The following is a 27,964-nucleotide window of genomic DNA, read 5'->3' on the forward strand; positions in this document are numbered from 1 at the left end:
TTTAATTTTTTGAGACAGGGTCTCACTCCATCACCCAGGCTAGAGTATAGTGGCACAATATGGTTCACTGTAGCCTTGATCTCTCAGGCTCAGGTGATCCTCCCACCTCAGCCTCCTGAGTAGCTGGAACTACAGGTGCACACCTCCACGCACGGCAAATTTTTGTATTTTTTACAGAGACAGGGTTTTGCCATGTTGCCCAGGCTGTTCTCGAATTCCTGAGCTCAAGTGATCCTTTCTTTTTTTTTTTTCTGAGATGGAGTCTTACTCTGTTGCCAGGCTGGAGTGCAGCAGCACGATCTCAGCTCACTGTGACCTCTGCCTCCCAGGTTTAAGCAATTCTCCTGCCTCAGCCTCCCAAGTAGCTGGCACTACAGGTGCACACCACCACGCCCAACTAATTTTTGTATTTTTAGTAGAGATGGGGTTTCACCATATTGGTCAGGCTGGTCTCCATCTCTTGACCTCGTGATCTGCCTGCCTCGGCCTCCCAAAGTGCTGGGATTACAGGCATGAGCCACCACACCCAGCCGTACCTGGCCACCCCCTTTGATTTCTTATACTACTGTTTCTGATTCCATTTTTATGATATTTTATTTCTATTGTTCTATGTATTCAAGAATCCTTTAGGATAGAGTATTTGGTTGTACAAACCCCAATTTTCAACAGTTTTTTTAAAAAAATCCATTTTTTAATATTAGGTTCTATCTCTTGACTCATAACTACAATAAATGTAAGATTAACTAAAGTTTTACTACTTACCTCTTCTTCAATAGCAAATAATTTGACAATATTTTTGTGATTGAGTTTTTTCAACACTTCAAATTCTCTCATTTGAACATCCACTGGACGAAGGAAGCTTATGTTATTAAATACTTTGATAGCAAATAAATCACCAGTTTTCTTAAAAAAAAAAGAGAAATGTTTTACTTATTCATAATATTGTAAAAGAGATTAAAAGGTAGCATTAAAACTAGTTATTGCAACTTATTTTCTGATAGAACATCGTGCATCTTTTAGGCACAGGGAATCTGTACTAGGACTCTTGACTTTTCTAAAAAGTTAAAATGAATCAATTAACTGCTCAACATTTCTTTCAAATTACACCTTTTGGAATTTAGAAATGGATATTTTCTTTCATATCATAAAGCTTTCATGAGGATACAGTGGGGCAAAAATAGTCACACATCGGAAGATAAAAGCTATAATAATATCAAAAGCAAAATCATCTTTTAGAGAGGAAATAGAAAGTGAAACTCACAAGGGCTTCTCCAAGGCCTAATAATTTTAAACAAATCAAAGCAGGACAGAGAGACTGAGCACTATATTCCACCTATGAGATTTTTATTAAGAATATCAAAGTAATGCAATCAACTTTTCAGAATTATTTTGTAGCTAGGACAATGCTGGGGAGGGGAGTGGGGAAAGCAGGAGTTGCAGAGCGAGGCTAAAGCAGACTTTCTGGTTGGATTCTACCCCTGCTGCCCTGGGTTACTTTCTGCAACTCTACCTAGATGACCAGGGCAGGCTGTTCCTTCACAGACCCTCTCTAGAGGATTAAAGGCATTTATTTCTTCTTCTCTACTGATGTATCGCAGCATCCCACTCTCACTCTTTCATGACCTACTGAAGTAGATCACACACAAAATTACAAAGCACAGCTGTAGTTGGGAGGGAATCTTAGAGGTTCTAAACATACGCTTACATTTCAGGTAAATATCATATTCGTATGTTCTTCTTATTAACCTTCCTTTAAGATTCTCTTTCAGACCCTCTCACTTTCTTCCAATCACTCTAATGAGCAAGCCTCTCCCTCGTGGCCAGTCCAGATCTTGAGTTTAGCCTTACATTTCCCCGCATTCATCCAAGGTTGAACTTCCCTAGAGCAAGCAGGAAAATCCTTTTCTCTTTGAGCCTGGGTTTCAAGCACATTTCATGGCTAATGACATTTCATCTCTATCAGGACCTCTGTACTGTTCCTGCTTTGGAGCCTTCTTTATACTTTCCACAGATTCACCACTTGGAGCTATCATCCTCCTCTCTCACTCCAGAATCGCATGATCCTTTTCTTAAGGCCATTTAACTGCTTCATAATCCTATGTGATTCCCCTCACCCTGGTCATGCAAAATGCACAAATTGATATATATTCTTTCCAGAGGAAAATGAAAGATGAAAGAGCCAATGACCATTTTCAGACATATGAAAAGAGAAGAATTTAACTATAGTTCAGTTCCACTGTTTTTCCCTTAGTTCAGTAAGGGTAAAGACACTGCCAAATCTATATATCACCCAACAGAGTGATTTTTCTTAAGCTGAGACAGACCTCAAACTCAGTCTAAAACTAGGAGAAACCTAACAGAGGAGCAAGCAGGGAAAATAATACAATTTTGCAATATACCCACTGACCTCACGGTCATTATTTTCCAAACTTGTGTAGACTACATCATGCCTGTGAGATTATCGGGATATAGGTGGAAACGTACCATTTTCCCTTTATTCACCTACACAGTCATCTATTATTCACTAAGTCAAAGTGTATACAAATAATAGAGATCCATATATATATATTCCATATATATATGTGTGTGTGTATATATCCATATGTGCAGATCAACATATCCTTCAACTCTCTTCCCTTCAACTTCACCATGAATATACACATCCACACTCATACATTAGTAACTAAAAGCAATTTAATGAAAAAGAGATTAAGTAGGTAATATACTTTGAATGACAAGTAATAAATGTAAGAATTCGGTCATTCTAAGAAATAATATAAAAGGGTTAATATCATGGTAAAAATCCTTAAATAGTTAAAGGGAAGCAGGATTTTTTGGAGGATATAGTCCTAAACACTTGAAATTGCCGTCATTAAGAACAAACTTGGTTTCTCAAAGCACCTTCCTAGGAAAACTGTTGGGGACTAAATATTAGACTGGGCCTTGGCCATCTTTTTCGCGCGCGTGTTTGTGTGTGTGTGTATGTTTCTAGTAGAGACAGGGTTTTGCCATGTTGCCCAGGCTGGTCTCAAAACTCCTAGACACAAGCAATCCACCTATCTTGGCCTCCCAAAGTGCTGGGATTATAGGCGTGAGCCACTATGTCCGATGTGGCAATCTTTTAATTAATTCTTATATTTCTCAAATCCTCATTTTAGATTTCCACACTATAATGGGTACATATTTGTTTCCTTTGGAGAGCTTCAGATTGTCTTGGGGTAGTCTAATCAGTCCTCATTCATTCACTCATTTTTTCATTCAGCAAACATTTATAGAGTGCATACTATGTGTAGTCATTTACATGAAGCACAGAGTATTTAAGTAAGGAAAGGGGAGCAGGATATGTGACGTATCTTCTAGTGCCAGGCCCTTTCAATATGTCTCATCCAGTCTCTATCACTATTGACTATCTCTCATCCCATCAGCTTCCAATTTACTTCCTTTCTAATCCATCCTGCTACTAAACCCGAAACTGTGTCCAGGGACTGCACATTAGCTATAGTTATATTCACTAGGTCTGCCACAGTGCCTGACACATACCAAGTGATAATTAAAAGTTTGTTAATTTGGACTACAGGAAGATAAGATGATCAGATGTGTTCTCAATGCTAAATTCTGAGTCACTAGTCATTTTCTCTTTGGCATAAAACAAAAGCAATTTCTAGGATGGGGTACCCAAGATCGATCACAAGTAATCTGAGTAAGAATCCAGAGCTTGTGGATAATTCTAGATACAGGGAGAGGAAAGCTAAAAGTTGTCCGTATGGTACTTCTGATTCATTCTCTATGAGCCATAAAGGGTGTTTATAGTCAATATACTCTCCCCAGAGGAAACAGCCGCTCCCCGATGTACGCTTATCTCATCATCACTGACAGAACTGACTGGTAGTCTCAAGAATACAGGAAAAGAGGAAGCAATTCCTCTCTACTAAAACTTTAGGGCCCTATTTCTGAAAATAAGGACTTAGGAAGCTCCAAACATCATTCAGCTCCAAAACAAATTCATAGCACTGCAAAATTAGTTATTATTTGTATTATGAATGAACTGTGTACTCCATTTTTCCAGCTTCTTTCCCAGAATAGACTCTATTTTTCCAGCGTCTTTCCCAGAATAGGAAGTTTAATTATCTTCGATTTCTTCATTTTAAATTATTTGAACTATTTTTAATTTCATCCTCCACATTGAATCTGACACAAAATCCTTTTTGGTTCTTGAAGTGCCTCTGGGAATAATCTTATTTTATTCCCACCTCCACTACCAGGTTCTGATTACCTTATACGAAAATATGGTCTTTTCAAACTGGGCTCCTTGTTGAGAATCTCATTTTACTCCCATCTGCTTTGTAGGATGCTGTTTTAGTAGGGGTACTTACCCTTACCAGAGCCTATCAGAAACACCTGTGAGTTCCCCTCCAACTACACATCTGCCTCCCTACCATCCAAAATGCCACATCAAATGCTACCTCAACTCATTACACTGAACTTCTGTCAGTGAAATCACTCTCTACCATAGGGGAGCTGCAGTAATCTTTCCCAGTCCATTTTCAACCAATCTGTTTCCCTCCACTCACTAACACTTAATCTCTGCCACCACTGGGTAGATAGTTCACTGCCTGACACAGCTATGCCTTAAATAACCACAAAAATCATTAAAACAATTTCTTCAGACAAAGGGATCAAAATCACCAAGTCACACATTTTAGCGTAAGCATGCATCTCAGAACAAAATACATACAGTGATAAAAGGTCTTCAAAGTTTTCTCTGTACCAACCTTATGTCTTCCACGAAAGACATTTGCAGTAGCTCCTTGGCCTAAAATATCAGATAAAAGCCACAGATGATTAGAAGTGCTCTGCATCTTGGCTGGATCAGGCAATCCTCTTGTTATACTAAGAGAAAAAACAAATTTGCAAATATGTTTTAAGGGAGTAACACAGTTAAGAAACGAATGTTAGCTGTTTTTAGTCTCAAGTAAGATCACCCATTATCTGTTGCTGAAGTGTATAAACAGTTCAATATAAATATCTAAGTTTCAAAGTATTTTCAAGTCATAAGTTGCTAATTGATATGGTATAAACTAGTCAAAATATGAACCATTATGATTCAAGTTAGATTTTCCTCTGGAGAGATGGATCTGAATGTTCAGTTCTAGCGAAGGTAGATTTTTACTTTCAACTTTTTAATCAATATCACTTTCTGTGCTTAACTCTTTGGTGTCACCTTGTCTGTTTTCATTTGTCTAAAATTCTGCAGGGATGACTAAAATTTGACATAATGGTATAAACGGATTATTAAGAGTAACTTTAAGTTGAAGATTAAAGCAAGATGCCATTTTCCCCATGATCATCATTTTGATTACATTGTTTCCCTTTAAGTTAGTATACACTACACATACTATAATAAAATACAATAATATGACAAAAAAAATATTTGCGTTTCAGCTGACAGCAGTGGCTCATGCCTGTAATCCCAGCACTTTGGAAGGCCAAGGCGGGCAGATCACCTGAGGCCAGGAGTTTGAGACCTTGGCTAACACAGAAAAGCCCTGTCTCCAGAAAAAATACAAAAATTAGATGGGTATAGTGGCAGGCGCCTGTATCCCAGCTACTCGGGAGGCTGAGACAGGAGAATCACTTGAACCCGGAAGCAGAGGCTGCAGTGAGCCCAGATCGTGCCACCCCATTCCAGCCTGGGTGACACAGCAAGACTCCATCTCAAAAGGAAAAAAAAAAAAAAAATCTAAGTTTCTAGCAATATTCAAGGCTAAAATGTTGTGTGAGCTTTGAAAAAAAAAAACATTAACCAATGACATACATTCAATTTAATTAACTTATCACAGGGCTGAAAGAAACATCTATTTCTCAGTCGGGTGCAGTGGCTCATGCCTGTAATCCCAGCACTTTGGGAGTCCGAGGCGGGCGGACCACAAGGTCAGGAGTTTGAGACCAGCCTGGCCAATATGGAGAAACCCCTCTTCTACTAAAAATACAAAAAAATTAGCCAGGCGTGGTGGTGCATACCTGTAATTCCAGCTACTCAGGAGGCTGAGGCAGGAGAATTGCTTGAACCCGGCAGGCAGAGGTTGCAGTGAGCTGAGATCACGCCACTGCACTTCAGCCTGGGTGAAAGAGCGAGACTCCATCTCAAAAAAAAACAAAAACAAAAACAAAAAAAACCAACACCTATTTCTAATTTTGTCTTTGTCCGTGAGAGTGATATTGTTACTTACCTCCTTCAAATGTTTTGAAAGACTAATTTAAGACATAATTTAAGGTGTTTTAAAATAAAGAAAAGTAACAATGTAAAATATAATAAATATAGAAAAAATTACTTTGTTTCCTTCAGAGCAGGGAAACACTAATGAAAACAAATGTTGCCATTGCATAATATTTCCATAAGCTAAAATTTCATCTACACAATCTACACAGAACTTGACAAGTATAAAGGAAAGGTGCAAAAATTATTATTCCTGAAAAGTTACGAACTCTTCTGAAATTAAGGATAGTTTCTCCAACCTCCAAGTATAAATATATAAACGTATCAAGTAGCCTGTATTATCAAGTCTTTAATACTGAAAAGCTATGGATCTATCAAGGTATACAAAATATCCAAGCTCCACATTGGACTAAAATTGATGTATGCTAACATAGCATAAACACTAGTCCTACCATGCCCCCTTAAACCTGCTGTACTGTCATCAAATCATGGATTTTAATATCCCTCCACAGTAAGTTAAAGCAAAAAGTAGTATGCTAGAGTAGGTATTCTGTGATGAATTAATGACCACCAATATGCCCAAGTTGGGTTAGGAATATGCAGAATGGTCAGGGGTCTCAATTTTACCAATCACAGATACAGCAGGATAGTTTTATATAATTTTACCACCCATCTAATTTAGATAAATTTTATATACGACTACTGGAAATAAGTAATAAGATTTCCTTTTCACAAATAAGGAATACACATTTGTCAGTTATTACATTTCATTTACGATACAATAATAAACGTCTCAACTATCCAATGAAAAACTTTCCCTAATCAATGTAACTATAAATGGCAAATAGTACCATTAGGTACCTATATGTATGTACCTTCAGAATAATAAGAAAAATATTTATCAGCTAAGGTATCTGTTCTCTATGCAGATACAAAACTATAGTTTCTGTTTAAGAGTAATCACAATAGTGGTCAGGGGAAATATCTTCTGAAACTATCTTCCAATAACTCCACAATAACATGCTAAAACATGACTCAGCACACCCACAACGTGCTTGCCATATAAATCGTCCCAAATTTTTGACAAGCATATAGGCAAGCACTCCACAAGTATGTTGCTGATGATGCCGTGTTCAGTCTACTTCCTTATACCGTCCAAAACGAAAGTTACTATTTGCTGAGGGATGAAAACTGGTTTGACAACATGGCCTAAGGACAAAGTTCCAGGATTTCCAAACTCTACCCCTATGTGATTCATACACTGGGGCTTCCAGAGTGGAAAAGACCTGTCTTTGGTTATACATTTGGCAATTACTTGTGAGTTGTTTTGAGGCCACCTACTAAAAATACCTGGGATAGAGACTACAAATTAAACTCATAAGTCAGGTAGACGAGGAGCAAGGAACGTCTGGGAATTCGTATTTCATAGGCATATATTTAACATATCTTAGGCTTCTAATTTCCGGTGTGAGTCAACCTCTGTGGACAGAACATCACTAAAACTCTAAGGAAACGTCTCTTTTTAATCCTCTGAAAAATCAATGCATTTAAAAACTGCCAGGTGTGTCGACTCTCGGAAAGAGGGTAGAAAACAGCGAGTCTAACTTCAAGAGAAAGAGGTGCCCCTGCCTCCCCGGGCAGCCAGGGCCCAGGCCCGGTAACGGAGTCGTCCTCTTTGTGCCCAAAGCCGCCGGACGGGATGCAGGTCGAGGACCGGCCGCGCGGCGAGGAGCGGGGATGCAGGGAACAGGGCCCGCGCGACCATTCCACCCGCTACGGCCGCCCCTGACACACACCCCAGAGGCAGTGTCCGCGCAGCCTGGGTCCTGGATGGCTTGGCCTCGGGTCGTGCTGGGCTTCTCGGTGCGCCCGCCCCCGCCCCCGCTCTGACTCAGCATCCCAGCCTCCTACAGGGGGCGGGAGCGCTCCCCGCCGGGAGGCGCAGGCCTGACCGACCGCGCCCCGCGCCGCCTCGGCCCCTCCGCCCGCGGCCGTCTCACTTACCCAGCCGGGTCTCCGCCGCGCCACCGCCGGCGGGCTCCCGCGGCCTCGAGCCCCAGGACACTTCCGGCTTCGCAAGCCCTGGCCGGGGGCCACGTGACCGACGGCCGGCGCGCCGGTGCGGGTGCGCGTGCGCACGTCTATGGCCCGTCCGGTAGCCACCGCAGCTGCGGCGGCGACTGCTGAGTCGGCTTCCCGGGCCACGGTAATGAGGGGAATGTCTGGAGACACACCCCGTCCACTGTTCCCCTCGCTCCCCTTTACTCTAAAGGCGAAGTGAGGAGCCCTGAGCAGCGAACACAATAACTGGGATTCCCGCAACTGCAAATCCCGCCCCTACCCCGAGCGCCGGCCGACAGTGGGGCGGACCGACTCTGAACAAGGGATTACATCCCGATTTACAGGTTTGCAGAACGTGGGACACGTTGGGGGGCAGGCAGAGACGGCCGGCAGAGCCGGGAGGGATGGATTCTGTTTTAAGGGCCCACTTTGGCTGCAGTGGAACCAGATTATCGTCTCACAGTAATTCAGACTTTACATTCTTTTTTTCATTTTCCTATCACCCAGAAAGACGTTAAATTCTTAATGTAAATATGTTCATTTAACTCCCTCTTGGTATTTTGGAAAATGGCCGTTTTGAAGTATCTAACTCTAAACTTAAGAATTTAAGAACTAAAACCTAAATACTAAAATTAGGTCCTGCAATATTCGTACTGTCAAAATCTCAAGCAGCTATTCCCAATAAGGAATAGCTTTCTGAAGGGGTCCCTTCTGCCCACGGACAGCAAAACAGGCTTTTCTCAACGTAAGGAGGGGGCAGACAGACCGCTGCTCATCTAGGGCTAAATTTCTGAGTGGAGGGGAAGAGGAAGATGGTGTGTCCCAGAGTAAGTACTACAGCAAACACGAATGAACGGGAAGTCATGAGGAGTGGCTCAGAGGCTTTTGGAAGTCATGAGGAGTGGCTCAGAGGCTTTTGAATGGAACAGACCTAGGGTTGCTGTCTTGGCCGCCAATTACTAACTTAAAAGCAAGTTTCTTACCTCTCTAAGCCTCAGTTTTATCAAATGCACAATGGAGATAACAAAAGTCCACTCTAATGTGTTCTTACAAAGCAAGTTACTTTATTAGCATTTTAAACAATGTATAAGTGATGGAATCATTCTAACAACGCATCTATTCACTGCTTACAATTCCAACCAATTTCAGTTCTCTGATATCTAATGACAAGAGCGAAGACCTGTTAAAGTTCCTTCCACCAGTAAAACCACAGCTCAAAGTTGTGGGAGTGATTAACTGAGCCAAAGGCCTTCATTCACATATTTACCACATTAAAATACCACACAGTGTTTTCTTACAAGGTCAACCACCTGGGAACCAGTTAACATTAGCATTAAGATTTAAATAAACTGTTAGGCACAGGGCTAAATCAGGCATTACAAAACCCTGTGGTTCCCTAGTCAAGTCACACAAATCCCCAAATATTTCAGCTTGTTAACAGTTTGTCCTTCCTCTCCTGAGACAATTATTTGGGTACTTGCTTTTGGTAATAAGGAAATTCATGATGGAAGTTTCCTAACTGTGATGGTGCTCTAGGCAACTTCAGAGAAGAAGATAGAAATTATGCATGACTATATAACATGAAGAGTTTAATTTTTATTACACACTCAATTTCCATGCCCTGATTTCTCTTAGCTCGATAAACACATGTAAATCTTCTGCAGAGCTTTAAAGAGCTCCGAACGGGAAAACACCTTCCCATATATGGAATTGATAGCATAGTACAGGCCGCGCGCAGTGGTTTATGCCTGTAATCCCAACATTGTGAGGCCAGTGGGAGGATTGAGGCCAGGAGTTTGAGACCAGACTGAGTAACATAGAGAGACCCTGTCTCTACCAAAAAAAAAGAAAAAAAGTAGCCGGATGTGGTGGTGCACACCTGCGATCACAGCTAATCCAGATGCTGAGGCAGGAGGATTAGTAGAGTATGGGGCTAGAAGTTACAGTGAGCTATGATGTCACCACTGCACTCCAGCCTGGGTGACAGACTGGTCTCTATTAAAAAAAAAAAAAAAGTATAGTGATACACTATTAATTCCATATATGCTAATATGAGATAGCATCCATATAAACTACTATCAAGTCTTTATGTGCCAGCTACTGCAATAAGTCTTTTCACGTTTAACTCATTGAATTCATAATGAGTTTTGAGGTAGCTACCATTATTTCCCCCATTTTACAAATAGGAAGACTGAGGCTGGGAGACATTATTTAACTTGCCCAAGGTTCTAAACCAGTTACTGGCAGAACTGGTATTTGAACCTACTTAATCTGATTCTAGAGCCTGTGCTATATAAACTCTTACCCACTATGCTATGCTACTCATTAGTATCTGTTTAACAATTACTACTATTACAATAGCTGTAATTATCACTCGTATAGTACAGGGGACCCTATCAAAGAAACACTCAGCTTTCACTTATCTATTTCTGAAAACATTTTTTATTAAAGTATAAGGTGCATTTCACTGATTTATTTATTTATTTATTTTATTTTATTTTATTTTATTTTTTGAGAGAGTCTCTCTGTTGCCCAGGCTAGAGTGCGATGGCACAATCTCGGCTCACTGCAACCTCCACCTCCTGGGTTCAAGCAATTCTCTGCCTCAGCCTCCAAGTAGCTGGGATTACAGGTGCCCGCCACCACGCCTGGCTAATTTTTGTATTTTTAGTAGAGATGGGGTTTCACCATGTTGGCCAGGCTGATCTTGAACTCCTGACCTTGTGATCCACCCACCTCGGCCTCCCAAAGTGCTGGGATTACAGGTGTGAGCCACCGTGCCCGGCTGATTTATTTTTATAATTGTCAATTTAGTTAAGTACTTTTATTATATGATGTAAGAAAAATGTTTGAAATGTCTTCTGGAATTAACCAGAACAAAATAAATGTGCAAAATTTAGAATAGAATTTTACAGAGTTTATAGGCCACTGAAGCCCATCATGAAACCCATTCATGAGGCCAAAGGGCAAAACACACCCTCCCTGAAAATCTCAATTGAGCTTTTAGAATTTAAACTTAAATGTCTATATGAATTCTGCTGCTCAGTTTTGTCCCTCCTCTCTTCTTAATTTTCCAGTGATACTACTGATAACTATTATTTCCTTTTGCTTTCTCAAGTAGCTATTAATAAAAATGGAGGAAGGCAGGGGTAAGTACTTCTAGTAATTAAATGTTAGCTACCATTTACAAACATAATAAACACATAGGTATACTATAGGTATACTGTGTTCTAAATACATCCAATAAAAGAGTTAGAAAATAAATTGGGATTTTAAATTCTTTTTTTTTCTGAGACAGAGTCTCACTTTCTCGCCCAGGTTGGCATGCAGTGGCACAATCTCAGCTCACTGCAACCTCTGCCTTCTGGGTTCAAGCGATTCTCCTGCCTCAGCCTCCTGAGTAGTTGGGATTACAAGCGTGCACCATCGCACTTGGCTAACTGTTGTATTTTTAGTAGAGATGGGGTTTCACCATGTTGGCCAGGCTAGTCTCAAACTCCTGACCTCAAATGATCCACCTGCCTTGGCTTCCCAAAGTGCTGGGATTACAGTCGTGAGCCACCACGCCTGGCCTGGAATTTTAAATTCTATCAACAGATTCACATAGGCTTTTTCTAGTATATTAAAAAAAAAGACTCTCATATAACAGAACTAAGTTGCGTGTTACCTTTGAGGAGTGAGGTTAAATGAATTAAAGCATCCACACACTCATATTTGTAAACCTTTAAATGGGAAATTAGGGAGAGATTAAGATGAAAATAAAACTAAAGTATTTACAATAATTCCAGAAGAGACTTGGTAGATTTCACTACGTAAAATTTATTTATATATATATATATAAAAAAAAGTATAACACTGGAGCCTAAAACCATTCTCTTTTGTAGAATACATATTGGCATTGAAACAGTTTAAAGAAATGAAATGGCTATCTACAAAAAGTTAGTTTTGATTGTTGTATTCCCCCCATACTTTATGTGTCTTCACACATAAAGAAAATTTTCAAACATTTTATATTCAGCAATTTTTTAAAAAGTACACTGTTTTCCACTGCTATGGTCTTTATAAAGGACTTGACTTAAAATTTCAAATAAAAAAGAATTAAGGTTCTAGGATAACTGTATCTTTTAAGAGCATCTTTATACAGAACAATTTGGACCGGCATGCAGGCAACTTCTTTTGTTGTTACATACCTGTGTCAGGAAAATTACACCCATTTTACAGAAAAATCCCAAAACATATACTGCAGTAAGCTCAAAACAGTGTGAAAAAGACCAGCATGAATGGCACACAAAAATCGCTTCTTTATACACTAACTGGAATTCCTGATCATGAAGTAGGCACAGGGAAATCCAGTCCTTAGGGCTTTGCTCTCTGGAAGAACACCTGTAAATAAAGTATCAATGCAGTCAATACTAATGTCAGAAGGCATCACTTTCACCTGAAGAATGGCTCCAAGTTTCTGAGTGCTAGCAGTGTTCTTTTGTAACGTATGATAGACATTTAGAACATTTCACATGCCTTATATATCCATATGTAATCCAAGGTAAGAACTTTCTGTTCTGGAGAATTTGGTAAGTCTAGCTATAACTTAGGCTGACATCACCCAACTGGGGAAGTAGTGAAAATATGGTATTATCTCTATGCTATGGAAATCAAATGGTCAGAAGAAAACATGCTCTTGACACCTTTTTACTGATTGGTACTATTTCAAAATTAACACTGGTAAATTACATATTGAGGCTAGGCGCGGTGGCTCATGCCTGTAATCCCAGCACTTTGGGAGGCTGAGGCGGGCGGATCACCTGAGGTCAGGAGTTTGAGATCAGCCTGACTAACACGGAGAAACCCCATCTCTACTCAAAATAGAAAAAATTAGCCTGGTGCGGTGGCGCATGCCTGTAATCCCAGCTTCTCGGGAGGCTGAGGCAGGAGAATCACTTGAACCCAGGAGGTGGAGGTTGTGGTGAGCCGAGATCGTGCCATTGCACTCCAGCCTGGGCAACAATAGCGAAACTCCGTCTCAAAAATAAATAAATAAATAAAATTTGAGGAGGAAACAAGTCAAAGCTAAACACAGCAATTCTAACCCCATGAGGAATTTACTATTTATTTGATGATTCAAAAGTACTTCCAAGTCAAAATTTGAGACTACAAAGGAATTGGCTAGAGGCTGTGCTAGGCATGGCCTAGTACTACACACTGCCATCCATAGCAGGTCAGGTGAGCATCAGACATAATTCACTGTTCTCAGTAAGGACAATGATATGGTTTGACCCTGTGTCCCCACCCAGATCTCATCTTGTAGCTCCCATAATTCCCATGTGTTGTGGGAAGGACCGGGTGGGAGATGATTGAATCATGGGGGCAGGTCTTTCCCATGTTGTTTTCCTGATAGTAAATGGGTCTCACGAGATCTGATGGTTTTAAAAATGGGAGTCTCCCTGCACAAGCTCTTTTTGCCTGCTGCCATCCATGTAAGATGTGACTCGCTCCTCCTTGCCTTCCAACATGATTGTGAGGCCTCCCCTGCCATGTGGAATTGTGAGTCCAATAAACCTATTTTGTAAATTGCCCAGTCTCGGGTATGTCTTTATCAGCAGCGTGAAAATGGACTAATACAGGCAAGAACAGTATTGATAGTGCCCTAGTACCCAGGAGATTCATTTAACAGATAATCTACTGACTATGTGCAGGGAAAAGAATGATCACTATATAGGCAAAAGAAAACCTTACAAGGAGACTGTGCTTAAGGCAAACATAGAAAAATGGGTACAGTTCACACAGAAGTTGGGCTGCTATTAAGGCAGGATTTTTGAAGAACTACAAGAACAGTAAAGACCATTTCTGCAAGAAAAAACAGAAAGGTAGTCTCAGGTCAGAATTCGAAAAAAAAATTAAGTGCCAAACTGAGAAACATGAATTTGTTTAGGAAGATTATGAGGAAGGTGAATAAATATCAAAGGACTATTTGAAGAGTCAAACACATCAGCCTGGCTAGAACAAGAGAAGAGAGATCAGAGTAAGATAACATCAGCCTACACCAGAGCAGCAGAGACAGAAGAGAGGATGAGAAAAGAATCTGCAAGATCTGAGGATCAATCAGATGTGAAGGGAGGAATGAGCACAAAAGAATAAAATTCATTTTTTCCAACTAGAATAATAATGCTAATACTGAGATAGTTATGATCACTAAGATAATGTCATCACTGAAGAGAAGTTGGGCCCAGAAGGAAGACTTTTTACAAATGCTATGCCGATGAATAACCACATCTGGAGAACAAGCCTTCTACAGGGTACCTAGATCTACTGTTACAGACACCTCTAATAGTGAGGATTGAGTCCTTAAATTCAGTTTGACTGATCGGTTATTCAACAGGGGTTACTCGCATAGGCACTTTGCTTTTTTATGGGAGGATGGCGAAGGGGAGGGTTCCCAATGATAAAAAAAAAAAAAAAAAAAAAAAAAAAAAAAAAGCCCTCAATATTCTTCCACACAAACTCTCTGAGATGTTTAAGCTGACGAACTACAACTAAGAAAAAACTGACAAGGGAAGATGTTAGAAACACAGTCAAAGGATGACACACTTCTGTGCAGAGCCCTTTGATTTACAAATTCCACTGAATGTCTTCACCAAAAGAACCAGGTGCTACACTAAGTTACCTGCTACTGAATTTAATATAGTGCTTTGTCTTCAAATTATCTGAGTGAAGATAATAAAAAATAAACAATTCATCTTGTCACACTAACTTTATTTCTAGATCATGAGCTCCTTATGGGGAGGGAAAATTACTCATAGTTGTATTTGCAGCCATTACTGTAGTACTTGGTACATAAAAAGCAGTCATGATGTATGAAATGAATGACTACCTAAGGTAAGACCAAGACAGTTTCATCTCATGAACTTAATTATAACTATGAATACCAAATAAACATGTGACACTTTTTGTTGATTTACAGAGTTAAAAAAAAAAAATCAGTAATTTCATAAATGTAAAAGGAGGCTTGATGGCCCAAATCTGAGGATTCTCGTTTTTGTATGTTTTACAGTTCAAATGTTTCAAAATAGGATATAAGCAAGTATCTCCTTCTTCTGTTTTTATATTTTTAGCCCCTTCTTTTCAACTTAATGTAGACAACTGTTCCTGAACATTTCTTATTCTCCTAATGCCTCTAGTTTCTATTTAATTACATCATGAAACTATAAAATAAAACTGGCATTTTCTCACCAATATAATCAAAGGTGTACACATTCAGTGTGCTTACCTAACTTACGATCTTTTGCAACAGCTTAGTTAAAAGGGACTTCACATAAACATCTATAATTGCAGATACATATTCTCTCTTGGCTCTCAAACATTACCTAATTGTATGAAGATACGTGAGCTTCGCAAATACCTACCTTTAAGTAATTTTTAAAAACTTTAGCATCAGGCTGCTGAAGCGCTTGACAAAACTCCTGGGGGGTGGGGAAAAGAGGGAGAAAGAACAAACGTATTCGTATTAAATCCATTGTAATTCATATCCACTTTTTTTTTTTTTTTAATTTTTTTTAAGAGATGGTCTTGCTCTGTCATCTAGGCTGGAGTACAGCGGTGTGATCATAGCTCACTGCAGCCTCCAACTCCTAGGCTCAAAGGACACTCCCACCTCAGCCTCCCAAGAAGCTGGAATTACAGGTATAAGTCACTGTGCCTGGCTCTTTTTTAAAAAAAGCTGTAAAAACACTTAAAACTTATCACATTAACCACTTTTACATGTACGGTACAGTAGCATTAACTACATGCACACTATTGTACAACAGGTTTCTAGAACTTTTACATCTTGCAAAACAAGCTTGCTTTCTGCCTCTTAATTGAAGAACTCCCCATTTTCCCCTGCTCCAGCCCCTGGCAACCACCACTTTCTGCTTTGGTGAGTCTACTTTAGATATCTCAAACAAATGGAATCATATAGCATTGTCTTTTAATAACTGCCTTATTTCATTTAGCATAACGTCCTCTAGGTTCATCCACATTATAGCATATGACAGGATTATTTTATAAATCAGGCTTAATATTCTATTGTGTATATATACCATATTTTGTTTATTTTTCTGTCAAAGGAATTTAAGGTTGCTTCAAATTCATAGTATTTAATTTATCAAGATCAATTCAAACAGTATCTCACCACAAGAGGTTTATAGCATTTTCAAATGTTAGTACTTGTCAAACAGGCTGATTTCACTTTTGAGAACATAGCTCTCCTAGACAAGGTGGACTCATGCCTGATAAGAGTGGGACAAAAACTACATTGCTATGGCTGCTCACATCTAGTAAGAGGGATAACCAAACAGAGCAAGACCAAAAGAAAAAGAGAATTCTAATAGGGAATATTCTGCAAAATGTGTTGTCAGACATAAGGCATATTAAAAATGGAAAACAGGTTCCTTATCTTTCATAATGAATTACTAAATAGAAAAATAATTTTGCTTCATTTAGCAATCTGGAAGAAGATTAGCTGTAAACTGAATGGTCTAGTTCTACTTTTGGTGAGCACTAAGATCACAAGAATAATTAATAATTATTTTCATTAAAATACTAGTTTACTTATGTAACAAATGATAACCAAGAAAGTCATTAATATCTCTAAAGTTAAAGGTGGTATATTGTTAAGTAAGAGATCACAAATTCATTAAAAATGAGTTAAATTCATTTTTTAAACTCATGTGAGATCTATTTTATTTTTGGAAAAACAGCATTATAAAAGCCTCAAAAAAACACCATTGAGGCTGGGCGCAATGGTTCATGCCTGTAATCCCATCACTTTGGGAGGTTGAAGTGGCTGGATCACTTGAGGTCTGGAGTTCAAGACCAGGCTGGCCAACATGGTGGAACCCCATCTCTGCCAAAAATACAAAAATTGGCCAGGTGTGGTGCCACACACCTGTAGTCCCAGCTACTTGGGAGGTTTAGGTGGGAGAACTGCTTGAACCTGAGAGGCAGAGGTTGCGGTGAGCTGAGATCGCACCACTGCACACTAGCCTGGGCAACAGTGAGGACCCTGTCTCAAAATAAAAACAAAAAAACACCATTGAAAGACAGCTGTGTCATGGACTGAAGACTTAATATTGTTAAAATGTCCTCACTACCCAAAGCAATCTGCTGAGGAGAAGTGGTGTCTGCTGTTCTCTTACCCCTCTTTGGTGTCTGACTGCCACCACCTGTGAAGGGGCCCTTCCCCTTCTGCAGTACCCAGACCAGGGTGATGTAGTAGTGTTCAGGGAGTTGGTGAAGGTCATAACAGTGAATTATAACACACCTGGGCAGCTGGGTGAGGGTACCAGGAAATTTATTTCTCAGATAAAAAAAAAAAAAAAAAAAACCCTTGGATGGGGCACAGTGGCTCACGCCTGTAATCCCAGCACTTTGGGAAGCCGAGGTGGGTGGATCATGAGGTCAGGAATTCGAGACCAGCCTGGCCAACATGGTGAAACCCTGTCTCTACTAAAAATACAAAAATTAGCTGGGTGCGGTGGCCGTCGCCTGTAATCCCAGCTACTCGGGAGGTTGAGGCAGGAGATTCACTTGAACCCGGGAGGCGGAGGCTGCAGTGAGCTGAGATCATGCTACTGCACTCTAGCCTGGGCGACAGAGCAAGACTACAGCAAGACCCCATCTCAAACAAACAAACAAACAAACAAAAAACCCTTGGATGCAGATCATGATGTTTGAGAACACAATACCATCACCCTTCCTACAATTCTATTTATATTATGAAGAGCAGGTCCTGGTGGATATAGAGATCAAGATGAATAAGGAGATCATGGAACACATCAAAAAAATCATGGGCAAGAATGAGGACACAAGAAAGGAGAGCAGGAGAAAAAGCAGCTCTCTCACCCATCTCGTTTTGGCCTTCAAAGTAGTTCTTATGGGAATCTACCCATGAAGTGAAAGGGCAGGCGTCCTACCCAGGCCTAGTGGCATTACCCAAGGAGAAGACAGGGAAGTACAAAGCAACACTGAAAGCCAGTGCCTAGCAGTAAGATCCAAGGCCACTACGGGCTAGGGTAATTGATAAGGGGTTACCTTGGTCACAGAAAAGCCCCTGGTTCTGGATAGGTGCGATGGCTCATGCCTGTAATCCCAGCACTTTGGGAGGCTGAGGCCGGCGGATCACTTGAGGTCAGGAGTTCAAGACCAGCTTAGCCAACATGGTGACCCCCCGTCTCTACTAAAAATATAAAAATTAGGCGTGGTGGTGGGTGCCTGTAATCCTAACTACTTGGGAGGCTGAGGCCGGAGAATTGCTTGAACCTGGGAGGCAGAAGTTACAGTGAGCAGAGATAATGCCATTGCACTCCAGTCTCAGCGACAGAGCAAGACTGTCTCAAAAAAGAGAAAGAAAAAGATGACAACTCTGGAAATGTCTTTGCAATAAAAGGGCCCTCCTCCCCACCTTTACACGTTATGTAAAACGACACAGGGGAAAGAGTATATAAAACTGAGCTGCTAAATGAATATCGCTATTCCATCAGGTCAACAAAATGCTTCTTAATGGCCAGGCAAGGTGGCTCACACCTGTAGTCCCGAGACTTTAGAAGGCCAAGGTGGGAAGATCACTGAGGTCAGGAGTTCGAGACCAGCCTGGTCTCTACTAAAAAAAGCAAAAACAAAAATAAGCCCGGCATGGTGGTGCCTGCCTGTAATCCCAGCTACTCAGGAAGTTGAGCCACGAGAATCACTTGAACCTGGGAAGCGGAGGTTGCATGCAATGAGCCAAGATCATGCCACTGCACTCCAGCCTGGGCACTAAAGCAAGACTCCATCTCAAAAAAATAAAAATAAATTAAAAAAATTTTAAAAAGCTTCTTAATCATTCCAAAAACAAAAACAAAGCAATGTATAGATTCAAGGCAATCCATATAAAAGTTCCAAGAGCATATTTTATAGAAATAGAAAAAACAAAACTAGAATTTACATAAAATCACAAAAGGCCCTGAATAGTCAAAACAATCCAGAGAAAGAGCAAAGCTGGATGTACTACACTTCCAGATTTCACAATATATTTTAATATTACAGTATGAAAACAGTATGGTAACAGCAAAAGACAGACATATATCCTAGCTACTTGGGAGGCAGAGGCAGACGCAGAAGGATTGAGTCCAGGAGTTTGTCGTTGCTGTGAGTTATGATGGTGCCACCACATTTGAGTCTGGACAACAGAGTGAGACCCTGTCTCTTTTAAGACAGACATACAAACCAATGGAACAAAATAGAATTTGAAAATCAACCCTGCATATAGTCAACTGATCTTCAACAAGGGTACTAAGAATACACAATGGGGAAACAATAATCTCTTCAACAAATGGCGCTGGTAAAGCTGGATATCTATGTGCAAAAGAAAACGAGACCCTTATCTAACACCATACACAAAACTCAACTCAAAATGTATTAAAGTCTTTATATAAAGTCTCCAAACTGCAAAACTAGAAGAAAACATAGAAGAGCTTCAAGATGCTGGTCTTGGAAATAATTTCATTGATATCATGAAAAGCTACATTAGTGGGGCTACATCAAACTAAGAAGCTTCTGCACCATAAAGTAAGCAATCAACACAGCAGAAAGGCAACCTCTGGAATAGCTCAAGAAAGGGAGAAAATATTTGCAAACCATTTATCTGATAAGGGGTTAATTTCTAAAATATAAAAAGCTCCTCTAATTCAATAGCAAAAAACTTAATAACTTGATTAGAAAATGGGCTAAAGACTTGAATAGACTTCTCCAAATACAAATGGCTAACAGGTATATGAAAAGATGTTCAAACATCACTAATCATCAGGGAAATGCAAATCAAAACCACAATATCACCTCAGACCTATTAGAATGGCTATTATAAAAAAACAAGAGACAACAAGCATTGGTGAGGATGTGGAAAAATTGGAACCCTGCTACACAACTGACGGAAATGCAAAATGGTATACAGCCTCTATAGAAAACAGTAAGAGGTTTCTTCACAAAATTAAAAGTAGAACTACCATATAATCCAGCAATCCCACTTCTGGGTATTTATCTACAAGAATTGGAATCAGCATCTCAAAGACATATTTGCACTCCCATGTTAACTGTAGCACTTGAGATAGCCAAGATGTGAAAATAATCCCAAATGAATCTATCACTGGATTAATGCATAAAGAAAATGTGATATATGCATACAATGGCATGTTATTCAGCCTTAAAAAATTGGGAAATCCTGACATATGTAACAACATGGATGAACCTAGAACACATTGTGTGAAACAGCCAGTCACAAAAAGAGACATAACTGTATGATTCCACTTATATTCAGTATCTAAAGTAGTGAAATTCACAGAATCAGAGAGTAGAATGGTGGTTGCCAGGAGATGGGGGCTGTGGGAAATGGGAATTGCTAATCAACGGGCATAAAGTCTTAAGTTATACAAGATGAATATGTTCTAGAGATCCACCTATATTTTACAGGTACATCACTGTCCCTATAATTAACAACACTGTGTTGTGCACGTAAAAATTGTTAAGATGGTATATTTCTCATGTAAGTTTTCTTACAATAAAAACACTATTGATGAAGAAACAAATTTTGCAATCTACATAAGAGATTGTAATTCTAGTTTTAATCAAAAGTTTGATACTTCATTAACTCCATGTACTACTGGACAAGAAATCTGGAAAATTATATGCCAAGAAACAATATTATACAAATGACTTCTTAAAAGTATAAGGTCACTTTCCAGACACTTTTCTCAAAATACAGTTTCAGATTTACAGATTAAGCCTTGATAAACTTGGTGTACACATAATGAACTACCTGGCACAAAGCTTCAGAACTCTGCTGTGGTCCCCTTCAGCAGTCTGGAAAAGCCTACTGGTTCCTTTAGAATGTTTTTTTTTTTTAAATGCATAAAACATAATACATGGGATTACGACAGAAGCCAATTATACTGACCAATGGTTATCAAACTAAAGTATGGTAGAACAGTAAGGACTTATTAACTTGTTAGATAACAAGGTGTAGTGATATTACTTAGTAACTCAATTTCAAAATGGTGATAAGCATAAACAGTATTTTCAGATACTGGCAACAACTTATGTAATATGAAAATATTTGTGATTTCTGCTGGCGACAATGTCACAGGCAATACTGCTACTACTGTGATTGCTCGCCTACACAATGGTAAGAAACAGCTCTTACCTGAATTATTTCTGGAGCTACTTGCAAGGAGGGCAGGTATTCTTGTTGAAGATACTGAACACATTCTGGGCCCTGAAGATTAAAAGATACTTACAACTGTTTTCTTGCTTGACATTAATAAGCTTAAAAAGAATTGGAACAATACATGTACACTTTAAAGGCAACATAATATTGTGCTTAAGAAAACAGACTCCAGAGCCAGACTGCCTTGGTTTGAAGCCTGGCTCTGGCAACTTTTTCTTTTTTTTCTTTCTTTTTTTTTTTTTTATTATACTTTAAGTTCTGGGGTACATGTGCAGAACGTGCAGTTTTGTTACATAGGCATACATGTGCCCTGGTGGTTTGCTGCACTTGGACAAGTTACTTAACCTCTCTGAGCCTTGGTTTCTCCATCTGAAAAATAAGGTTCTTGGCCAGGTGCAGTGGCTCACGCCTGTAATCCCAGCACTTTGGGAGGACGACGTGGGTGGATCACTTGAGGTCAGGAGTTCCAGACCAGTGTGGCCAACATGGTGAAACCCTGTTTCTACCAAAGATAGAAAAAAATTAGCCGGGCATCATGGCACATGCCTGTAATCCCAGCTACTCAGGAGGCTGAGACAGGAGAATCACTTAAACCTGGCAGGCACAGGCTGCAGTGAGCTGAGATTATGCCACTGTACTCCAGCCTGGGCGACCGAGCGACACTGTCTCAAAAAAAAAAATCAATGTATCTCTCCTTGATGGACTCTTCATTGCACTAACACCTGGAATTCCTGTTTAATATTAGTGCTCCTGAATCAAAGGATTTATGTTTCCTCCTTCACCTTGGATCTAGGTCACAGTTTAATGACCCATCACAGGAAACCTGTCTTTAACTGAGAGGCAGTAACCCTGCACTGTTTCCCAGATCCCTCCTACTTTCCTTCTGATCTTTTTCTTACGTCTACCCTGTCTATGTACCATTGCTTCCTATGCAATGTTCATCACTTTGTAACCTCACTGTTACCACTTTTTAAAAGTGTAGTTTTGCTTGTTTTGAATCAGGGAAAGTAAACTTATACCTCAAGTCAGTCAAAAGAATGAGAAAATAGAACAATGAAGCAAAACATTTTTTTCTTTTTGATTTTGAAGCAAAACACTTTAAATATAATATTGTTTGACTCAATTCTGTATGTTTAAATTAACACTTCTATCGATAAAACAAATACTTCTGAACTAGAAATACCATCCTTACTGTTTCCTTTCATTCCTCATCCACACCCACTTTGACTGTCTAGCATCCAAACAATGCCATCCAATCTCCCCTCTTGAGACTGTCTTCCCTTGTCTTTCACAATGCTCCTACCTCTGGTTCTGCTTTTTCATTTTGTTTTGTTTTTGTTTTTTGAGACAGTCTCACTCTGTTGCCCAGGCTAGAGTGCAGTGCCATGATCTCAGCTCACTGCAACCTCACCTCCTGGGTTCAAGCAATTCTTGTACTTCAGCCTGCCAAGTAGTTGGGATTACAGGCGTGCACCACCACACCTGGCTATCTGGTTCTACTTTTTTGTTGACTCTTGCTTGAGCCAAAGTTCTTTCTGTTCTGGTCTTAGAAAGTCTCAGTCATTCCTATGGCTTTACTTTGACTGACTTACACTGAGGACTCCAAAATCAGTATTTAATTCTAACTGCTTCAGACCCAATGTTCTGAACACTTTCCCTCCTAAATTACAAACCAACTGCCTACTGACTTCCCAACTCTACACATGTTAACACAAGGCTTTTGTCTATCTAGTCTCATCTTATTTTTTAGCTATCACTTCTGCCTCCATACTTTAGCTAAACAGAGTTAAGTCTGTAACTTCCCACCAAATCCACCATGTGACATCTAATCTGTCTTTGTACACCTACTTAACTTTGCCCAGAATGCCAGCTCCCTATTAGTTCCATCAATCTACATTTAAGGGCCATCAAAAATATCACCTCTTTCCTATAGCTTGCTTAGATTGCCCCCTCAGGAAAATTTGCCTGTTCAGCTTTAGTTCCACAATATTTTATATATCTCCACTAAAGTACTACTTAAACCACTAGAGTTTTTTATGTGTTAGTCTCCCTTGATTCTGAGGGAGAATATCAGGAGATGCTTTATTTATCTTTATACAGTTCCCCTGCTGTCCCTAAACACACAGCTACCCCACCCACTTGCACACCTACTTGCAGGTAGCAAGTATAGAGGAAATGCGGCTGAACTGAAAACACTTCAAGTCTCTATCAGAATCAAAAAATCAAGTTCAAATGAGTGCACAGCTAAATGGAGACCACTGAGCAAAAGCTCACGTTCTTTATAGGGAGTGAGGGCAACTACTGCTTTTTAGCTGGCTGTAGCTATGTGGCAATACCAGTCCTGTGCTGGCATTCTATGGCTTTGAGAGAGGCTGGAGGAAGGAATTTTTGGTTAAAAAATATATTGAGATTTTTAAATGTTGGCAACCAATTCCAGCTATTTACAAATACCCAGAATCAGCTGGGCATGGTGTAATAGCAGCACTTGGGGAAGCCAAGGCAGGAGGAATGTTTGAGTCCAGGAGTTCAAGACCAGCCTAGGCACAATGGTGAGACCTGGTCTCTACAAAAACCGCAAAAATTAGCCAGGTGTGGTGGCGTGCACCTGTACTCCCAGCTATTCAGGAGGCTGAGGTAGGAACAGTACTTGAGCCTGGGAGGCTGGGTCTGCAGTGAGCTGAGATCATGCCACTGTACTCTTGCCTGGGTAACACAGGGAGAACCTATCACAAAAAATAAAGTAAAATATATATTAAAGAAATAAGCAAGGCTGGGCACAGTGGCTCACGCCTGTAATCTCAGCACTTTGGGATGCCATGGTGGGCAGATCAACTTGAGATCAGGAGTTCAATACCAGCCTGGCCAACATGGTGAAACCTCATCTCTACAAAAAATATAAAAATTAGCTGGGTGTGGTGGCATGCACCTGTGTGGTCCCAGCTACTCTGGAGACTGAGATGGGAGGATCGGTTGAGCCTCCAGGAGGTGGAGGTTGCAGTGACCCCAGATTGCACATTGCATTCCAACCTGAGTGACAGAGGAGAGCCTGTCTCAAAAAATAAATAAATAAAAAATAGGCCGGGCGCAGTGGCTCACGCCTGTAATCCCAGCACTTTGGGAAGCCAAGGCAGGCGGATCCCTTGAGGTCAGGAGTTCGAGACCACTCTGGCCGACATGGTGAAACCCTGTTTTTACTAACAATATAAAAATTACCCGGGCATGGTGGCGGGTGCCTGTAATCCCAGCTACTTGGGAGACTGAGGCAGGAGAATTGCTTGAATCTGGGAGGCAGAGGTCGCAGTGAGCCAAGATCATGCCACTGCACTCCAGCTTGCACTCAGTCTCCAAAAAACAAATACAAACAAAAATAAAGTAAAAAATCTGGTAGTAAGGAAGCCTACAAGATCGTGAAAACTGAATCTTGAAATTCTGGCTTTTTCACATCCTTAGTCAAACCAAAACATGTTACCCAAGACATGAAGGACAATAAATGGATACTGCTACTTTCATTCATCCCCTTTCCCCACATCCAAAAAAGTGAAAACGAAAGTTAAATTTTACACAAGATACATCTTTCAAGAACAAGATAATAACACCACACGAGATGAAAATGAAGGGGCATGGACTACAAGGCTTACCCGTTTGAGATGAATTGTTTTCAGGGTCACTGCACACTCAGATAAAGCCTGTGAAAAACAAGTTTAAGAATTTCTATATACTCAATTCTTGTTTTAGTGATCCAGCTCTTTACTATCCTGGCCACTGCCAGGGAAATTCAAATAAGTATTTCCAGAGAAATATTTAACTCCAGAGAAGGGATAGAGGAAGGAAAGGTAACAGGCAGGTGGACTAAGTGGGTTGAAGTAAAAAAGGAAAAAAACCAAAAAAATACAAACTGTTGTTTTAATGTAGTACATTACAATTACGAAATCTAGCTTTTACCAGGTTGTGGGAAAGTGAGAAAGTGGAAATTGACATTAAATATTGTGAAGATGAGATTTGGGGAAACTATCATACAAGGAGGATCAAGTTGCCATTTCATGCTCTTAATGATTAGGGAAAACCACTAGGTGCAAGTTTTAGACTTAAAATAGTAGTAGGAAACTAATACTGAAACTTGAAAGAATGTTTGTGTCATATGTCCTTTCATGGTCCTAGAAAAAGTCAGGTGTTAAAGTTGAAGGAGCAGAATTTGTAAAATTCAGCAGTAGCATTGGGATTCAAAAAGAATTCATAAAAACTCCAGAAGGTATCATAAATCTAAAAAAAAATGAACCCTGATCTGAAATCACTAAATTAAAAAAAAAATTCAATGAAACATAATATAATCAACCTGGCATTAAAGAAGAAATTGGGAATATATGAGAGCTACACAAGGTAAACAAAGATTCCTAGGTGCTTACCAATACTGTTTGTGCATCTGCCAGGTCAAAGGTTTGTTTTAAAGGTGCTAGGAAACATGCGGGGACAATGTGCTTATAAACAAAATCAGCAAATCCCACTGGTCCATCTTTACCTCCTGTCAAGAGAATTCAAATTTTCATCTTATATATAAAAGTAAGTCAATTAATTCATCACCAGGGAAAACCAACTCCCAGTTTCTCTCTCTGTTAGGGCTACGTTCCATTTCATCTCTAAGAGTTTTATGAAAGAGTTTGGGAAACGAAGGTTAAGAAATAAAATCATCTTACCCCAGAGTTCTACCAACTTTGAGAGGATGATAAAACATGTTTTCTGTGCAATTGGATCTGGATATTCAACTGCTCCTTGAATAACAGTAACCAACACTCTTTCCACATTCTCTGCACCTGAGAAGAAAAACTTTAGTTTAAGTAATTTCCAAAATTAACTAGGAAAGCAACCTGAAGTTCTCTTTTCATATACTAATGTATATGAAAAATCATTTACAGGTGGAATGGGAAAAATGAAGGGGGGAAAAAAGCATTTACAGAGTTGCCAAAATCCCTTGATTTTTATTAACTGGGCACCTAAAGTTTAAACATTAAACACTGAAAAATCAGTTGGGCGTGGTGGCTCCTGTCTATAATTCCAGCATTTTGCGAGGCTGAGGAAGATTGCTTGAGCCCAGGAGTTTGACACCAGCCTGGGCAACATGGTGAGATCCCATCTCTACAAAAAATAAGCCCAGCATTATGGCAAGTGCCAATGGTCCTGGCTACACAGGAGGTACAAATGGGAGGATAGCCCAGGAGGTAGAAATGGGACGATAGCCCAGGAGGTGGAGGTTGCAATGAGTCGTGATCATACCACTGCACTCCAGCCTGGGCAATAGAGTGAGACCCTATCTCACATATAAAATTAAATTAAATTAAAAAAAAAAACCACCAAAAAAACAGTTTGCCCTTGGTATCTTGTTCCCTGAATTTCCTATACAGAATTCTCCACAAAAATCTATACAGCTCCATTTATTTTATATTTCAAAATGGCAAATTTGCCATAAAGACTCAATTGTCAGGTCAATTCTGTAAGTAGTCATGTTATTTATATTGCTAAAGAATCAAATTAAAAAATATTGCATAAAGAAAAAGGGAACAGAATACAAATTAATTTTAGGTGCTTTACATAAAAGTGATCAATTCCCACCCTGAAAACAATAAACTGTCTTCCCATGGGACAACAAACTTCAAAATTTCTGTATTTACTTCAGTTTGCTCTTGGTCATACAGGTGTACAACAGTGACACAGACTTAAGCAGACTAATTGGACATGGCATGCGTCCCCACCTTGATTTGCTATAACTTCGCTCATCCCACTGCCTGTGACTGTTTGCAGGAAAGCAAAGTAACTCCTCCGCAACATCTGCTTCTCTAAAGCAGCAGACTGGTCATTTTCTTCTGCTGGCCGGAGCAGCACTTCAAAAATTGCATGAAGCAGGGGCATGAACATCTGTTGTAAAAATGGGGATACCTGTATCTGAAAACAAACAATCATTACTTCAGCAATTAGTAACAATACTAATATACAACTTAAAAAAACTATTTTACATAAAGCCTTTCTTTTCTATTTAGAATGCATATGTACATAATTCAGTTAGCAAATATCAATTTTAAGATAAAATCTATATAACATAAACATTACTAGGCCAGACGCAGTGGCTCACAGCTGTAATCGCAGCACTTTGAGAGGCTAAGGCGTGTGAATCACCTAAGGTCAAGAGTTCGAGGCCAGTCTGCCCAACATGGTGAAACCCCATCTGTACTAAAAATACAAAAACTAGCTGGGTGTAGTGGCGAGCGCCTGTAATCCCAGTCCCAGCTACTCAGGAGGCTGACATAGGGTTATTGCTTGAACCTGAGAGGTGGAGGTTGCAGTGAGTCAACATCGCACCACTGCACTCCAGCCTAGGTAACAGAGCAAGACTCCATTTCAAGGTGGGGGAGAAAAACCTTAAAAAATATTACTAGAAGACCCAAGATCATTCAATTTAAACC

General features: G+C 39.9%; 2 protein-coding genes and 1 long non-coding RNA gene across 7 annotated transcripts in view; 1 reads left to right on the top strand and 2 right to left on the bottom strand.

The window, feature by feature from the left end:
- The window catches only part of LOC105473459 (TANK binding kinase 1), a 49,107-nt gene extending 40,798 nt beyond the window's left edge, over nt 1-8,309 (bottom strand). Inside the window, exons 1-3 of one of the 2 annotated variants that reach the window (XM_011727288.3) lie at nt 8,222-8,309; nt 4,773-4,890; nt 763-903 (exon numbers count right to left, since the gene is read on the bottom strand). In XM_011727288.3, coding sequence (XP_011725590.1) covers nt 763-903; nt 4,773-4,859 — 228 coding nt within the window. In that variant the 5' untranslated portion in view covers nt 4,860-4,890; nt 8,222-8,309. Of the gene's footprint in view, nt 1-762; nt 904-4,772; nt 4,891-8,013; nt 8,033-8,221 lie in introns of those variants that run through there. The other variant, XM_071071506.1, reaches the window with a different exon arrangement.
- Nucleotides 8,310-8,361: 52 nt separating this feature from the next.
- LOC139356721 (uncharacterized) lies at nt 8,362-27,471 on the top strand. Its single transcript, XR_011609069.1, has 2 exons — nt 8,362-8,622; nt 27,200-27,471. It is a non-coding gene; the product is annotated as an uncharacterized lncRNA (long non-coding RNA).
- Nucleotides 12,399-27,964, bottom strand: part of LOC105473458 (exportin for tRNA) — a 56,174-nt gene continuing 40,608 nt past the window's right edge. For 3 of the 4 annotated variants that reach the window (XM_011727285.3, XM_011727284.3, XM_011727286.3), the window contains exons 19-25: nt 27,257-27,446; nt 26,204-26,320; nt 25,916-26,031; nt 25,151-25,198; nt 21,489-21,560; nt 15,679-15,735; nt 12,399-12,661 (exon numbers count right to left, since the gene is read on the bottom strand). In XM_011727285.3, coding sequence (XP_011725587.2) covers nt 12,635-12,661; nt 15,679-15,735; nt 21,489-21,560; nt 25,151-25,198; nt 25,916-26,031; nt 26,204-26,320; nt 27,257-27,446 — 627 coding nt within the window. In that variant the 3' untranslated portion in view covers nt 12,399-12,634. The remainder of the gene's footprint in view (nt 12,662-15,678; nt 15,736-21,488; nt 21,561-25,150; nt 25,199-25,915; nt 26,032-26,203; nt 26,321-27,256; nt 27,447-27,964) is intronic. The other variant, XM_024790213.2, reaches the window with a different exon arrangement.

The sequence above is a fragment of the Macaca nemestrina genome, chromosome 10 (assembly GCF_043159975.1).
Source record: "Macaca nemestrina isolate mMacNem1 chromosome 10, mMacNem.hap1, whole genome shotgun sequence".
In the NCBI taxonomy this organism is placed as follows: Eukaryota; Metazoa; Chordata; class Mammalia; order Primates; family Cercopithecidae; genus Macaca; species Macaca nemestrina.